Source organism: Eschrichtius robustus, chromosome X (assembly GCF_028021215.1).
Source record: "Eschrichtius robustus isolate mEscRob2 chromosome X, mEscRob2.pri, whole genome shotgun sequence".
Lineage (NCBI taxonomy): Eukaryota > Metazoa > Chordata > Mammalia > Artiodactyla > Eschrichtiidae > Eschrichtius > Eschrichtius robustus.
In genome coordinates this window covers 121,911,375-121,927,019 of record NC_090845.1, presented here as the reverse complement: position 1 = coordinate 121,927,019, position 15,645 = coordinate 121,911,375, and the positions used below count along the sequence as shown (strand labels likewise).

The 15,645-nt window shown below is 37.9% G+C and overlaps 1 protein-coding gene across 6 annotated transcripts in view; it reads left to right on the top strand.

Annotated features, from left to right (window-relative positions):
* Nucleotides 1-14,138, top strand: part of ATP11C (ATPase phospholipid transporting 11C) — a 164,941-nt gene extending 150,803 nt beyond the window's left edge. For 4 of the 6 annotated variants that reach the window (XM_068532843.1, XM_068532844.1, XM_068532842.1 and 1 more), the window contains 4 exons: nt 1,424-1,527; nt 4,860-5,013; nt 11,211-11,315; nt 13,959-14,138. In XM_068532843.1, coding sequence (XP_068388944.1) covers nt 1,424-1,527; nt 4,860-5,013; nt 11,211-11,312 — 360 coding nt within the window. In that variant the 3' untranslated portion in view covers nt 11,313-11,315; nt 13,959-14,138. The remainder of the gene's footprint in view (nt 1-1,423; nt 1,528-4,859; nt 5,014-11,210; nt 11,316-13,958) is intronic. The other 2 variants (XM_068532845.1, XM_068532847.1) reach the window with 2 other exon arrangements.
* The last annotated feature ends 1,507 nt before the right edge of the window (nt 14,139-15,645 follow it).

The window sequence follows — 15,645 nt, the reverse complement described above, 5'->3', positions numbered from 1 at the left end:
AATCATTTCCCCTCTGAATTTTTATACCTGCTTCATTTCTCGTACCGAATACAAGTAACATGTTTGCATTATTCATCTGCTATTTCAGTAATATTTTAGGACTGCAAAAGAAAATGTTACAATTCGTCTCAGTTTAGCCACTTACTATCTGGATGTCCTTGGGCAAGTGACCTTGTTTCTCAGTACTTCCATTTCCTCTTCTATAAAATGGAGATAAAAGTACCACCCACCTCCCTTAGGATTTTTTTGTGAGAAGTCAATTAGTGAATACATACAGAGCAGTTAGAATGGGGTCTGGCACGTAGAATGCGCTCAGTACAATAGATGCTAGTTGTTATTTACTATTATGTCTCATAGGATCATAATTTGAAAGGGAATCCTCCCCACCCTTTTTTACCCCTGGCCTTGCATATGGCCCCAGGGCTTCCAAGCACCCTTCATAGCTAAAGTTGGCCTTGCTGCAGCATCTTTCACCTGTCCCTCAAAATCCATCCACTCCCTCTTCTTTGCATGAGTATTACTGTGGCATGTTCCCTAGCAGCCGGAGGATGGGAATTCAAGACAATGTTATCAATATCCTGTTTATAAATGAGCAACTGTTAACAGATTGCTGAGGAGCAGGGTGTCACAGCAAGTAACAAAACAAACACCACCTCCTCTTCAGAAATTAAATGCCCTGGATATTAGGCCATGTGGCCCAGAAATTTTAAGCAAGCAGAGTGGACCATACTTTTTATTTTTAGATTGCATTTGAAAATCCCAGGTGCCACAATCTGAAGAAACAAGCAGCCCTGGAAGAAACATGAGAGGATTAAAATCTAAGGCAACTGAAAATGTTATTAATTTAATGGAGTAGATACGGATTTTGCAATTGAAAAATTGCACACTACATAGACCCACACTCCATGGCTCCATGATGCCTGACGTGTAGAGCTAGTTGCCTTTGCATTTAGTAACCCTCATCTGTTGTGTCTGAGCTCTCACGACTCCTTTGTGTAGTTTGTCTTCTCTTCCTAGCTACTCTCTCCCTCTCCTCCTGCTTTTCAGTATACCTGCCTCCACCAGCTAGGCCTTCTCCTTTTGCCATCAGCTCCCTGACCGCCACCACTTAAGGACACGGGGCTCCAGTCTCTGGGATGTTACCATTACCTCATTCCTTGCCCTTCCTTCAGTAGTGAGGCATCTGCAGCTGTACTTGCTTGACCACACCTCCATGCCTGTACTCCTAGAGTCTAAATGCCTGAGGGCAGAGCTCTTTGAAAAGTCTGGGTTCTGTTCTTCTAGTGCCATTCTCTTCTGGTTGCCTGCCCCAAGCTAGATCCTCCCACAGGTATCATATTGTGTATAAGTTGTCAAATACCATCAGATACGGCTTGGTACAGTTTGTACTCATCATGAAATCTCTTGTGTTGTATTCTTTCAGCTCGCCTTGGATACTCGTTTCTGGACATGGATAAACCACTTTGTGATTTGGGGTTCTTTAGCGTTTTATGTATTTTTCTCATTCTTCTGGGGAGGAATTATATGGTAAGCTACTGTACGTGTGTAATACGTCAATAACAAAATACATATATAGGTACATTGTATATGCAAACATTAATTATACTTTTAAAGTTTTGATTATATAAGATGGCAAGTCTTCAATATTAATGGACTGGAAGTTACTTCTAGCCAGTAATGCTGCTCTTTCAGTTAAGATTTCAAATGCAAGTATATAGACTGCACGAGTTACTCAAAAGACCTCCCTTCTGGTAGCCCCTGTCCAAATCTTCTGACCTGAAGGTGTGTAAACATCTCTCTGTGAAACGAAACTAATATCTAGCATGACCTCCCATGTGATTTCCAGTGGAAATACTCATCCTGTGAAGTTTCTACACAATATAGTGGCCAATAGATACAGTATTATCCATTTGGACCCTGTTCTCTCTTTATGGTATATTACACTCCTTCTTGTCACTACAGATGTGCTCAAGAGATAGAATATGTATCACTTGATACTCAGAGGGTTATATTTGAAATCACCATCCCATTGTTTTGGGGGAGGTAAAGGTAGACTCTACAGCTTGGATTTAAAGTTCATTCTGTTCATCTTGGTTCAGTAGATGTTTATTCAGAATCCGTTTTGTGTGAGGCACTCTATGGGATACAGAAATGAATAGACTCTATCTCTGCCTCAAGGAGACTAGAGTCCAGTGAGGGGCACATAAGCTGTGATTGGGAGAGTTATAAGGAATGAAAATAAGTTAGATTTTCATCTCCTTTCCTTACTCCCAGAGGCCTATATTTTGTTTTTTAATATCACAGTTGTTTTCATTAATTGGTGACTTCCCCTGACAAGGATGCCACCAGCAGAGACCAGGACTAAAGTAAGCCACAGGGTAAGATTCTAGGAGTACATATTTTCACTGGTTTGAGCAAAATCATACGTAGAAAACAGTCCATATTATCACAGAGATGTGGGGACCATGTTTATGTCCCTTGAGACTTAATTAGAAGAAACTCATACTGTTTTGGAAAGCTTTTTAAAATAAAAGCCTCAAGAAATAAAAATATGGACAACCTAATCACTTATGGAAGTAGCAGCTCCAGAAAGTATAATTACAGCATTTGACACCTATATAAGTAATTATTGAAGCAATGAAGCTGAAGGAAGTCTCTGTTTTCTTTAATAACACACAAATGAACCAAAGTTGATTAACCAAATGTAATACACAATTGTAAGGTCATAATTCTGTCTAGGAACCTGTGTAATCAGTATCTGAACTAATTATGCAAAATGTCCACAGGAATGAAATGTTTCTAGCAAACTAAAGTTTCTCACTCTTTCCAGACTATTCCTTATTGATTAAAATAAATCCTTTAAATGATTTAAGATATTGTCACACCTGTTTCTATTCATTAGAGATGGTTACTAAAAATGAAATGTTAATAAATCTGTTTTACTTTGTTGCCTATAGTGCTGTCCTTAAGTAGACCTGTCTGAGTTGAGCTACTACGTGAATATAAAATTTATATTATAAAGCAACCAAGAAAATGTGACTAGAAACTGTAATACTTCAGCTGAATGCTGATTGCAGCTACATCTCCAGACATGCTCAACCCTGAGGCATTGTGACTCACCCCTCTTTGGGGATGGGCAGTGAGAATGATGATTTCTGATCCCCAAACCCCATCCAGGAATAATAATTTTTGTTTTTTACTGCTCCTCTGCAAAACTCCATAGATGCCATCAAAATCAAAAAGAAAAATGTGGAGCTTTTCATCACAGAGAGGGTACTGTGCAAAAGAATACCCTGTGACGACTAGCTGTCAGTTGTCTGCTGGACGCTTATTGTGCCTCAGTTAACTGCCTAGAAGATTAGTCAGGGTGCCCTTCTGAATTAGAGTGGGAATAGAGCTCTGTAGAAATCTTTTCTTTGTGGTAGGAACCCTAGAAAACTTGTTTAGCCTGGACCTCATAAGTTTCTCCACCTCACTATTGTGCTCACAATCTATTCCACATCTATTCCACAGTCTAGTCCTCATCTGTGTAGAGCCCCGAGCTTGATTTTATCATGTTACATGAGAGTGCACAAACATGAATGTTTAAATGAGAAACCAGTTTATCTTCAGTGAGCACTATTTGTGATCTGCTAAATGGCACCAACCACTTATTTACCTAAGGCTCCTCATCCAAGGACAGTCTGATGTACACCCCAACCTTGAGCAGCTGCTTTGCACTTCCTCCCCCTCAGCTTCAGACAACGTTCATCCTAGCCTAGTGAGGCTCTCTGTGGTTCAGCTCAGGCAGGGAAGGGAAACTGGCTGGACTTCTCAGTGGTCGCCTAACAGTTCAGTGGATGACTGAACCCTGCAGAATGAGGCGTTCTCCTGGATTTCTGGACCCCAAGGCTTAATGTGTGATTAGCAATATTCTTCTGTCAACCTACTTGGCACACACTCGTACTTAATATATATTTGTGGATGAGAATGGTAGATTCCTCCCATTTGAGAGAGAAAATCTCTACAGTCCTTGTTATGTTTACATAGGGGTTTTGTGGGCAGGGGGGTGGGGAGTGGTAATAAAAATGTCTTTTAAATTTCCAAATGTAGACCAGAAATCCTTTCTTATATTAAAAAAACAGCCAAGGAAGTAAAATGTTTGTTAGCATAAAAATTAATCATCATTTCTCGTGAATATCTCTGAAGCTCCAGTATTTTCTTTTTTTTTATTATTTTGTTTTATTTTATTTATTTTTGGCTGCGTTGGGTCTTTGTTGCTGCACGTAGGCTTTCTCTAGTTGTGGCGAGCGGGGGCTACTCTTCGTTGCGGCGCGCGGACTTCCCATTGCGGTGGCTTCTCTTGTTACGGAGCACGGGCTCTAGGCGCGTGGGCTTCAGTAGTTGTGGCGCGCGGGCTCAGTAGTTGTGGCTCACGGGCTCTAGAGCGCAGGCTCAGTAGTTGTGGCGCACAGGCTTAGTTGCTCTGCAGCCTGTGGGATCTTCCCGGACCAGGGCTTGAACCCGTGTCCCCTGCATTGGCAGGCGGATTCTTAACCACTGCACCACCAGGGAAGCCCTCCAGCATTTTCTAATGCAAATAAATATTCTCCAGTTGGCAGCTTTAAAATTGATCGCTTAGTTGTTTTCAAGTCAAATGCATTTTAGCATCTTTTTTCCCCTTTGATTATCATTCCTTTTCTTTCCAAACATTTAGTAAATGAAATCGGTTTACTACTTCTGGGTCGTCCTAAAGAAAATTATTTTTATTAATGTATATAACGAGGATTCCTTTTAAATACAAAAGTTTCAGTTACACTACTGTTTCATATAACAGGAACTGATTTGTTTTTCCATTATGTATTTTCTTTCCACTCTAGGCCTTTTCTCAAACAACAGAGAATGTATTTTGTATTTGCTCAAATGCTGTCTTCTGTATCCACATGGTTGGCCATAGTTCTTCTAATATTTATCAGCCTTTTCCCTGAGATTCTCCTGATAGTATTAAAGAATGTAAGAAGAAGAAGTGCCAGGGTAAGAACTAAGTTTATATTACCACCTGATTTTTGGAAGGGGCTTCAATATCTGCCGTGAACTAAAAACTTTATTTAGAGAATTGCATTAGTTACAGCATGTTAAACCCCTCCTTACAGGTTCATCACTTAATTTCCTCTTCTGCATAAAAAGTATAGTAAAAAACTTCGTTATCCAATGCAGGTGGTAAGTAGATTCCTTAATAGTGTTCTATGTGACCTTTAGCAATCCATATGGAGTATCTCATATGCTCCATATGGAATTTTAAACGGAAAAAATGATTTTTTTTTTAATTTAACCTAGAATTTTCACACTGGGAATTTCCACACCAACATTCCAGCTTTAACCTTAGAAATTTCCCCATGGGTTGTTTGCAGATTTTTTTTTTTCAGTTGATAATCCCAATTTGCCTCTTTCAAACCTTTCCCCTTCCTTTAATTATAGTGCTGCTTAATCTCTGTGTTGCTTCTAGCCCTGTCTGTCCAGCAGTATATTTGAACCAAAGAGAATTCCCTGGATGTGGTTTCTACATCCTTCCCCTCTTGAACACACTTGTAAAAATTCAAGATTGTTTTATGAGTGTGTTTTTATTTTTGCTGCTTATATGGTAAATTTTTTGCGGGAATGAGAAGTTATTACCCTCTGTCAGCCTAATCGCTTGGCCCTGCATTGTCTGATATCTTTTGAGCCTTTCTGAAAAAGCCTTTAAACTGAAAGGGATAGATTAGCCTTGAAAATAAAACTTCTGGCAAATTTTGACCAACTGGTTAATTAAATATGTCATATTCCTATCAACACTAGCTCATTTTGCCAAACAAAACCCTGTTTCGATCATATCGACACCAATTAGATCTTGTAGCCCCTCCAAGGCAATATTTTCAAGTAGACTAAGCTATATCTACCTGATCTATTTCATTAAATTTGCCAACCAGTTTAGCCACAAAACTGGTTTGCCTTGATTTTTTTTTTTTCGTATTGATTGATTCCAGTGGTTGGCATCATGCAGAATAGGGAACTAAAATGATTATAGTGGGAAAATCTTCAGTGATTAGATGTGTAAGAGAGGAGCTTCATGACACAAGTCAGTATCAGCCCCACTCAAAAGCAGTAGATTATCAGTGGCATAAGCCACATTGATTCTTGGTATACACGGCCAATCACTGTGTAGTTAGGTGGTCAGAACTGGCCTTAACTCCCTGCTTCTGCATGCCTTATGGGTGGAACTGCACACAGTAACGTTAACCTAAGACCACCTTAATCTCTCTCTAATCCTTCCAGTAGACCCCCCACTAACTCCTCCAGCCTGGTGTTTAGTCTTAGAATGGAAAAGTGGCATTTACTTGTCTGATTATACCTTTAATACAAGTTGAACAGGGATAAAACAGGTTCCTCCCAGAATGGCTCAAGTGGCAATTTGCATGAAGCCAAACAGAAAATGTCACAGTAAGAAATCTTTTGGTGCCTTGTTGTAATAGAGATTTGTCTAGGAAGGATCTCCTTATTTGGGAGTACACTTTGAGGAGTTCCTCGATGTTTTTCTTATTTGGGGTAATGGAGCTCATGCTAAATAATGGCTCACACCCAGCTTCATGCTGTAAAGATGAGACAAAAATCTCAGAAATCAAAACCTTCAAACATATCATCTTATCCTCTTCCTTAAGCCGTTTAAAAAAAAAATTAGACACTGGCTGGAGGTGACTTTTACATAAATTAAATGGCTACTAAATATTTTAAATGTTTTTATATAAGTTAAATGGCCATTAAATGGAGGGATGCTACAAGGTAGTCACAGATAAAGACTTAGAACATTTTCTTTCCACGCAAACAGCAGGTTCCAAACTTCTGTTGAACGAAAGCATGGAGTTCTGGGACTGCGGCCCTTTTTACTTAGCAGTGTAGAATGTTTCCAGGGTTCAGCATGAGATTTGTTTGCCATGGATTATGTCCATGATAGGAGGAATTCCAGTGTCTGTGCTGTAGCTTGGCATGCTGATATGCTAGAACAACCAGGAGAATTTCCATAATCACCTTCATTCGTTCACTCATTCATTCATTTATTCCTATCGTCATTGAACCAGTGAACATGTGTTGAACCACCTACTGATGAACATCTCTCTTTACATCCAGAGTCTGAAAGGCTAAATGGTTTTTCAGACTCTATGGGATTGTGAGACTTGCAGATGAGACAAAACATTGTGGGCACTCAGCAGCACTGCCTTTTTTTTTTTTTTCTTTTTTTTTTTCTTTTTTTCCCCTTGTGAGAAAATGCAAGAGCAAAGTAGTGCATATGAATGCATAAAGGCCAACTGAAACATGGCAGCCATGACTACTCTGATAAGTCACATCTATTTACACAAGGCTCTAGTTGGCCACATCAAAGAGGCAGAGGCCACTTCTAAGATAAAGGAGAAAAGAGTATTTTAATGACCAACCGTCTGGCATCCTGGGTGACTTCCTACTTTGTTCAATATCCCTTGCTAAGACATTGGCCTCATTTTAAAGAAACGCAAAGGATTCTTTTACACCGGGTCAGCCTCATACCTGACAGGCTCCCTAATGGGATAAAGTGCGTGTCCCGAGCTAGAGGTAGAAGATCCCCCTGACTTCAACCAGTAAGCTAGGGATCCTTTGTATGTAGAGCCAGAAATGCCTGTGGTAAGTAGACTGCCAGTGCTATCCTCCTGTGAGTCTTGGCAGCTGCTTTAAGAAGGGAACTCAGCAGCGGATAGAGAAAATGTCTATGGCATTTGAGAAAGAAGCTAAGCCATTTACATTTAACAATTATAGAAGCAGCCTTCTGTTGAATTCTATTCAATTCAGCACACATTGCCCGAGGGTTGACTGTAAGCTAGCTGCTGTACTAGGTGTTGATCATTCAGAGAAGAATCAGATGTAGCTCTCACAAGGAGCTCTCACCCTAGTTGAGTTATAAAGGGGACTTATTTGGAACACTTCTGTAAGCAGGTATAAACAGAACAGTAGATTCAATACTATGGCTTGTTGTAACACAGCTGAGCTATTTCAAGGTCCAAGTCACTACCTCCAGAAGCCTCCTCCACCACAGCTGAGTTGTCATGATATTAGCATTAGAAAGAATTCTCTCTTAGAAAATAGGTTCCCTCACTCGTTTAACTCAGGGGTAAATATTTTCACACCCTTATTTTCAGCAGTGTAGTTAATTCTTGAGCTAAAGTTCCATCATTAAGGATCATAGGACTTTTCTTTGGCTTATAAACTGACAAAGCCTCATCGCCATGCTGCTGACAAGCGTATGATGAAACTATCATGGAGCACTGAACAGTGGTACAGCAGATAACACTTTAAAGGAAATTTAAAGTTTAGGATTTTTGGTATTTCAAAAAGCTGTGTCCCCTCTTAAGCACATTTCTTGGGCTGTCTCTTAATCAATGAAATACACCTGGACCTTCTGGCCAACTGGTAAATGCCAGTTCCCATTTCCAGCGGAGGAATTCTCCACATATCTTTATGTAAAGTTTTCCCGTGTAAACCACCATGATCTAAAGGAGGCTTGACTTTGCCTAGTAGACATGGAAACACTATAATCTAATGAGAATGGACCCAGCAACATGGCCATACCTTGCATGTGAGGTCAGCACAAACAACAGGAAACATTCCATTACGCAGGGAGCTCTTTCAGAGTGGAAGACAGGAAAAGGAAGAATGTCAGGTGTCTGAGCAAAATTCCCAGAGAAAGGACTTTGGAGAATACAATTTATCCTTATAATAACAATGGTGACAATGATGATTACTATTGCAATCCTGACAGTGTCACATAGAACCAAGAGTTCTAAGGGTAACAGTCCTGTCATCTAAATTAGACAAATATAAAGTTGAATCCTAACATCGTGGCTGTTGAGGTGGGCCTTTATGCATTGGCCTCTTTGACAAACTGCTAATTGAGCCAGAGTCAAAACTCTCTAGATGACTGCAAAGGAATGTGGAAATTTCATACTGTTTTAGTTATCTCCCATCCTTCTCACCCTCCCCCAACCAATTGCTAGCTGTGTCAATTTTTTTATTGCTTTACTCTTTCCATGCTCTCTGCTGCCTTCTGTACTTTCATATTTCTTTTGTTTTCCTTTATAAAGTAACCTATTAACCCCTAAAATTTCTACTTCCTAGAAATACTTTTATCTCTGACCGTTGGAAACAAGGTTTTGAGCACACCAAAATGTGTTTCAGTTACAGTCTTAAATAGATGGGCTTGTATTTTAAACACAGGGTGGGTGATTTGGTATCATGTTAATCTTGTTGCAAGGTTTTTGCTCACAAAATAGAAGACAGAGCAATTTAAAATTTTCTTCTCAGAAACGAAATATTTCTCTAGCTTTATCAATTGGTAATTTGCATGTTACCAACGTGTCACCAACTGTATTTAAGGTAAAATGTGAACAGGAAAAAATGTAGTTATGTTAAAATATATATGAATAAATAAAAATATTTGCCTTTAGAAGTATAAATGTTTATTAGACTGTGTTAGATATATGTGTTACTTTAGCTGGTTTCTTTTTGTAAGCGTATTTCCATTAGCTGCTAAGGAGATAATATGGGTAATCTTGATTAGCAGAATCATTAAGCTCATCCGCATAGTTGACCACTCATCTTCTGTTTTGCTTGAGCAATACCAAAACCAAGTCTATAAATTAGCCTATAGCTTTAGGCACAGAATAAGAAAAAACAAAACTAACCTCTTAGGTTTTCTGATTAAACTTTAAGTTATCGGTTTTTACTTTTTCTAAGTGTTTTAAAGGAAAAATTCATAGCTCTTCAGCCAACACTTTTAAAGAGTCTCTATAGGAGAAAAGGGGGAAACTGATCAAATTATGTTAGAATAAAGGAAGTTAAAGATTGGTTCAGAGGTAAACGGCACTGAAGTGTGGTTTCACCAGCAGTTTTTCCATTATGTTAGTTTTGATTAGGTTTTTAACCTGGAACTGCCCGAGGGCAGTCAGTCCCTTCATATTCCATCTATGCAATTGGATAGGGGAGACAGTTACTTCAATATAGACTGGTGATGGACCCTCAGCCTAGCTCTCTGACCAGTGGATTTTGAACAGTGTAAGCTAGTGAGTTAATGATTAGAGATGAGCTTTATTTCAATGAGAAACATATTTTTTAATTACTTTATTCAAAATAGTCAATTTTCCCATTAAGAAAAAAATTTTTTAATTGCTATACAGAGAAATAGTAGTTTGCTCATATAATAGACTATTCCTAACTCTAACTCTACTTTTACTTCAGAAAGTAACGTCTTCAAAACTAACGTCATTTCGACTTCGAATTCTCAAGGTTTCTTTTTAAATGTTTTACATTTCAGAGAATATTTACTTTTTTTTTTTTTTCTTTTTGGTTTCTGCATTTCTCTTTTTTCTACTGCAATTTTCCACCTTTTGTGCAATTGTGAACAAGGTAACGAAACGCCTCCCTTCCTCAGGAACATCTACTATCTTCATGCTTTCTCAAACTTCCAGCAATCACAGTTTCTCTTGGAGTGAATAAGGTGATTTCCTTTCTTAATGTTCCAACTTGCTTGCATTCTCATTTGCTTGACATCATTTTCTGATTCTTTATGAAAAATTCTCATGACTCATCTTTACATCTTCTATTGATACTTAAGAATATTTTGTCATTTTCCTTTAATCATTTGTTCACCTTCTCAAATCGTCACACTGGAGAGAAAGTGATTTTCAAAAACTTGGACTGTAGGTCTGTAGTCCCATTGGTTCCTGGTCGTAGTAGAAGCCACAGTGTGTTACAGCTAGTCTGTTCACTAAGACAGGAATGTTTTGCACAAATTCCTCTTTGTTCAGTACACTCACAGCACCGGCACAACTCTCAGAGGTGTTCACCAAAAGGATGGTAAGGTTTACTAATCGAACCATACTGACTTCATCAACCGCATAACTTAACCAGTGTCATTTCAAAAACCCAAGTTTGCCACGTACTACTAATGTCTGTATTCTTCTACCATGAAAACAATTCAACTCGAATTGGAGACTTTCTTAGGTCTTTAAATGTATTCATTTAAATGTTACGCATTTGCTGTAGTGTAATCATTTGTACTTTTGGCCAGAGGAGTAGTCTGTAGGAAATTATTTTTTTCTTCGTACATTTTTATCACCAGGTAGGTTAACCAATCTTCAAATGCGTTAAGTATCTTTACCTCACTATTACAGAGAAATCTGAGCTGTAAAAAGGCATCTGACTCATTATCCACCAGACCTTCAGTCAGACCTCTTCTTTTACGAACATTCTCAGACGAATCTAATATATTGTAACAGGTACCTAGTGTTAAACAAGCGGGCTGGCTTTAAAGAAACAGATTAACAGCATTATAAAGAAAAAATGAAAATATCACTCTCTAAATTTTCTCTGCTGTTGGTGTGGTGAACTTTATACTATTCTTTGCAAAAATATAAAGATGCATTGCTTGGAATATGGAGGAATACATATTTTAAATTTGCTAAGCCCCAAATAAAATTTTAGGCGTTTTCCAGAACTGAAGGGCAATACAGTATATTTAATTTATAAGGGGCATGTTGTCATGGCATCACGTGAAAATGCTTGTTAATACTGATTAGGAAATATAATTTTGATTTTAAAAGATGATTTGGAAAAATTGAAAATAAATATTCCAAAATTGCATCTGTATAATATCAAGTCAGTTTTAGCACTGCATGTTCTTTTGGGAATTATGTGAAAATAATTCAATGTGTTTGTACCTCCATGTGCTGTGTCTGTGTTTCCAGGTATATATTTAATGTCCTTGTAAATGTCTGATCCCCAAGTATATGTTAATGAACCAATCTACTCTAATCACTTTTTGTAGTGTCAAGTTTTATTCAAGCTAAATGTTTCAACTTTCAGAGGTAAAACCTTTCCTAGCCATTCAGGGGGATGCTAGCCTAATCACATAGAATGCTTCATAATTAATTTTTCCAAAAGTGAGTAAATTAATTTTATAACATTGTTTCATTTACCCCCCAAAAAAAGATTTGGAAGGAATTGATATGCCATGGGAGGAATCCTTGAACTCAGAATGACTCCTCTACGTGTACTCATTTTCCCACTGCAGGGGCCTCTGTCACCCTAGACCTTTAAAGGTCTTTTATCCATCCATGGGAATGTAGAATAATTCATGAATGAGGTTTACAAGCTTGTCAGCTTGGAAACAACTCTATATGGCTTAGGTCAGGGCTGTCTTTCATGCCCACATAAAAATTAATGATCAGCATGAATGACAATTGCAGGTCAGTTCACTGTGATGCTGACAATTGTGAGTCCACCTCATAGGCCCATTTTTTCATCAGCTATCAAGTCCCCTACCCTCCAGCAAAGAATAAAAATTGAGCTAACGTATTGAATCCATTGGTTCTTCTAGCTCCTACTGTTCATCACAGTCTGCATCTGCAGTGTTATTTTGGAAGCCAATTCATTTTGTCTCAGTCTACATACATCCTTTTACCCATTTGGAGTGACTCACCTGCTTATGTTGTCCCTCAGTAATGAATCTGCTTCCCAGTAGCCTTCAAGGTCTTTGACTATTTTGTTCGAGATAGCCTTGTCCTAAGCTGAGTGATGCATTTTAGCTATACTGTTTCCAGTGAATTTTGTATCCCCCTGGATTGCTTGCCTTAGCTTGGTCTGTGGTTTGGGAGACTAGGCTGGGTAGCAGACACTGCTACTGCTTTTGGTCTCTCCAGGGCCTTAACTCCTACAATGCCTAACACAACTGAGGAAGTTTTTTTCAAAAAACGATTGTTTTATTTTTAATGTAGTTATTTCTTCTAGGAATATATTTTCATGTGACATTATTTCTTCTCCAAGGAAAATATTTGGCAATTAGTTTAGCCACCGAGTTTGTCCCTTGGTTGATAAGGGAACTGCCTGACTCCTTTTATAAGTTCTCGATATGAATGGCAACCTTATTTTGGTTAGGGTCACCCTGACCCTGCTACCTGAAGAACTAATATGAGATAATGGAACATCAAAAGGAATGGAAGGTATTCTAAAGAACTTCTAGTCCAAGTATGGCAAGGAAGGTGCACCTAAAGGGGGAGAAAATAGTACACCCCTTAAGGCCCTCCACTACTCAGGTTTTAAAAAGTTGGATTTTTGAGTGGAGAATCAAGGGTTAGGTTCACTTCCTTGACATAGGACTTCCACTTCTCCACATACCTGATTTATACTCACTGATCAGTTGCCCTATCATGCCCCATCCTGATCATAGCATGTGATAGTGTTTAGAGGACAAAGAAGAATCTACAGATTTCTTAGGGAGATTTCTGTGGTTTCTTTTCTAAAAGGATGATGAATAAGAAAAACAGGAGTCAGTTGACTCATAGATACATGATCTACCAAAAAGAAAATTAACTTCAATCTTATAGAGAGGAAACATGTTTCTTTAAGTAAAGGAAAAGTACTTTCATAACAGTCTTTCAGAACAATGTATCTTCAGACTTTGTCATAATTAACACAACCAAAAAACAGTTGATGCATTCATTCAACGTGTCCTGAGCATCTGCTGTGCACCAGACACTGGGCTGGATGCTAGAGATAGAAAGTTAAATAAAATGTCCCTGTTTTCATGTCCCCTCTGTCCCTCACAGACTAGAAGGGATCTTAGTGAGCTAAGCCTCTGCTGTCCTAGTGGTACCAGTTCTTAAAAGAACCCTGGAGCAGTCCAAAAGCAAAGAGCAAGTCTGAATCTATTCAGCTGACAAATGAATAAAGGATTCAAAATTGGTTATTGTGTCACTTTTTTTTCCCCTGCATGTGAATAAAACTTGGCAGCTTTGTTAAAACAATTGTTTTATTCTCATAACAAAATTTACTACTTGATTTATTTTTGAAAATGCTGAACAGATGGTTTTACATTATTGTTAAGATAAAACTTTTAACTCTGTGTATTTTAAATCTTTCAGAATCCGAATCTTGAACTGCCTATGTTATTGTCCTACAAGCATATTGACAGTGGTTACAGCTAAAAGAAAGCATGAAGAAGCAACTACAAAAAGTTATCATCTCAGGATACTTGATATGCAACAAACTAAACCACTATCTTATGTCTAAGGTTCAGAATAAATGTCCACTAAGATACCAAATGACTCTCTTAAGCATTTACAGTTATTGTAAGTAGCCGTTATGGCCAAAGCTCTAAGTTATGAATTATATGAAGGTTGAAAGCAAGAATATTTAGAATTTCTGGCTTTAGATAGAATAAAATAACTACCAAATGGGTGCTCTTTTAACCCATGAACTCTGAATGGATTTAAATACAATAGTATAAAGTAGAAGTCATGCAATGGGAATGAATAGATTTTGCTAATATTACTTTTTTTGCCTGGCAGAAGAAATAGGCAATTTGGATCACATTTCTTGTTCCTGCTGAATGATAATGTTAAATTATTTTTTTCAACATATGAAAGGAATACTTGAAAACATAAGAGTACTAAATCAGTGCATCAGATAGTAGTTAATCCTTTCTGTTCACCCACATGCTAATTTTGTCTTGATAGAATATCCTTGCCAAAAAATAACTTGAAAGGTGGAAAGAACGTTAACCCTGGGTATTTTTGCAAAAATCAAAAGAAATTATTTATTTTTGTTCTTCTGGATTACACTTAATGAGTGTAAGGCTACTAGATTTGAAAAGAAAGCATTTCCAATCAGTAGCTCCTCAAAATAGTTAAGATATAATAGATTTTCCCAATATTAGTTGTACTGGGATCTGAGGCAAGATGGGCAAAACCACAGTTAACATAAAAATAAAGGCCATTCTGAACATCAGTCTTCTCTAATTTTTTTGTGGAGAGGAAGGAAGAATAGCTTAATTTCAAACTGTTAACGGTTTTTATTTGAAAGAGGTTGCATCTGTGCATATATGCAGCACTTTTTTTTTTGTTAACTTGCCGATTTGGGAGGAGGAAGGGTCCATAGCACGACTCTGAACATGAATGTTGTCTCTCTTAGCAAACTTGGCTAGAGTAATGGTCTAACTCTAAACCACGAGATTCACCTTGGTAAAGTCCTTGACTTACTGGACTAGAGGGAGGTTTTAACCTCCTAAGGAGTTCACCTAAAACATATAAATGTGGTGTGTCTTTATTAAATGTTAAAATTAAACACACGCTTTTTTCGGATATAAGTGACTACATTTGACTACTAGATTGAAATGGTCTTTTAAAAGGTATTTTCTTACCAGTTTCCATTCTTGGTTGTCTTTCTGGCATGCCTGTACTATTATTAGTGTTTATATTGTACCTTGATTTGGAGAAGTATTAGATTCAGTCTATACCAGTGTATTTATAAAGTCCATATGGCACATTTGATTCTTCCATTTATATTTTGTGTTAATGTTTAGGTGTAATTTTTCTTAAATTTTAGAAAGGACATAATTTCAGTTGTCAGAAACCATTCCATCATTACTGACCCTTTTTCATTATTTCATTTGTTCTCATCTATCAGTATTATTTTTGAGTATTTTGTTAGGTGCCATCACACCTTCCTAGGTGTGCTGTGTTCTAGTAGCCTAGTATTTGGGGCAGTCTGCTGAAAACCAAGTCCATATATTCTTTACCTATTCCAAAGAGCTAAAAAATCAGACCCAGG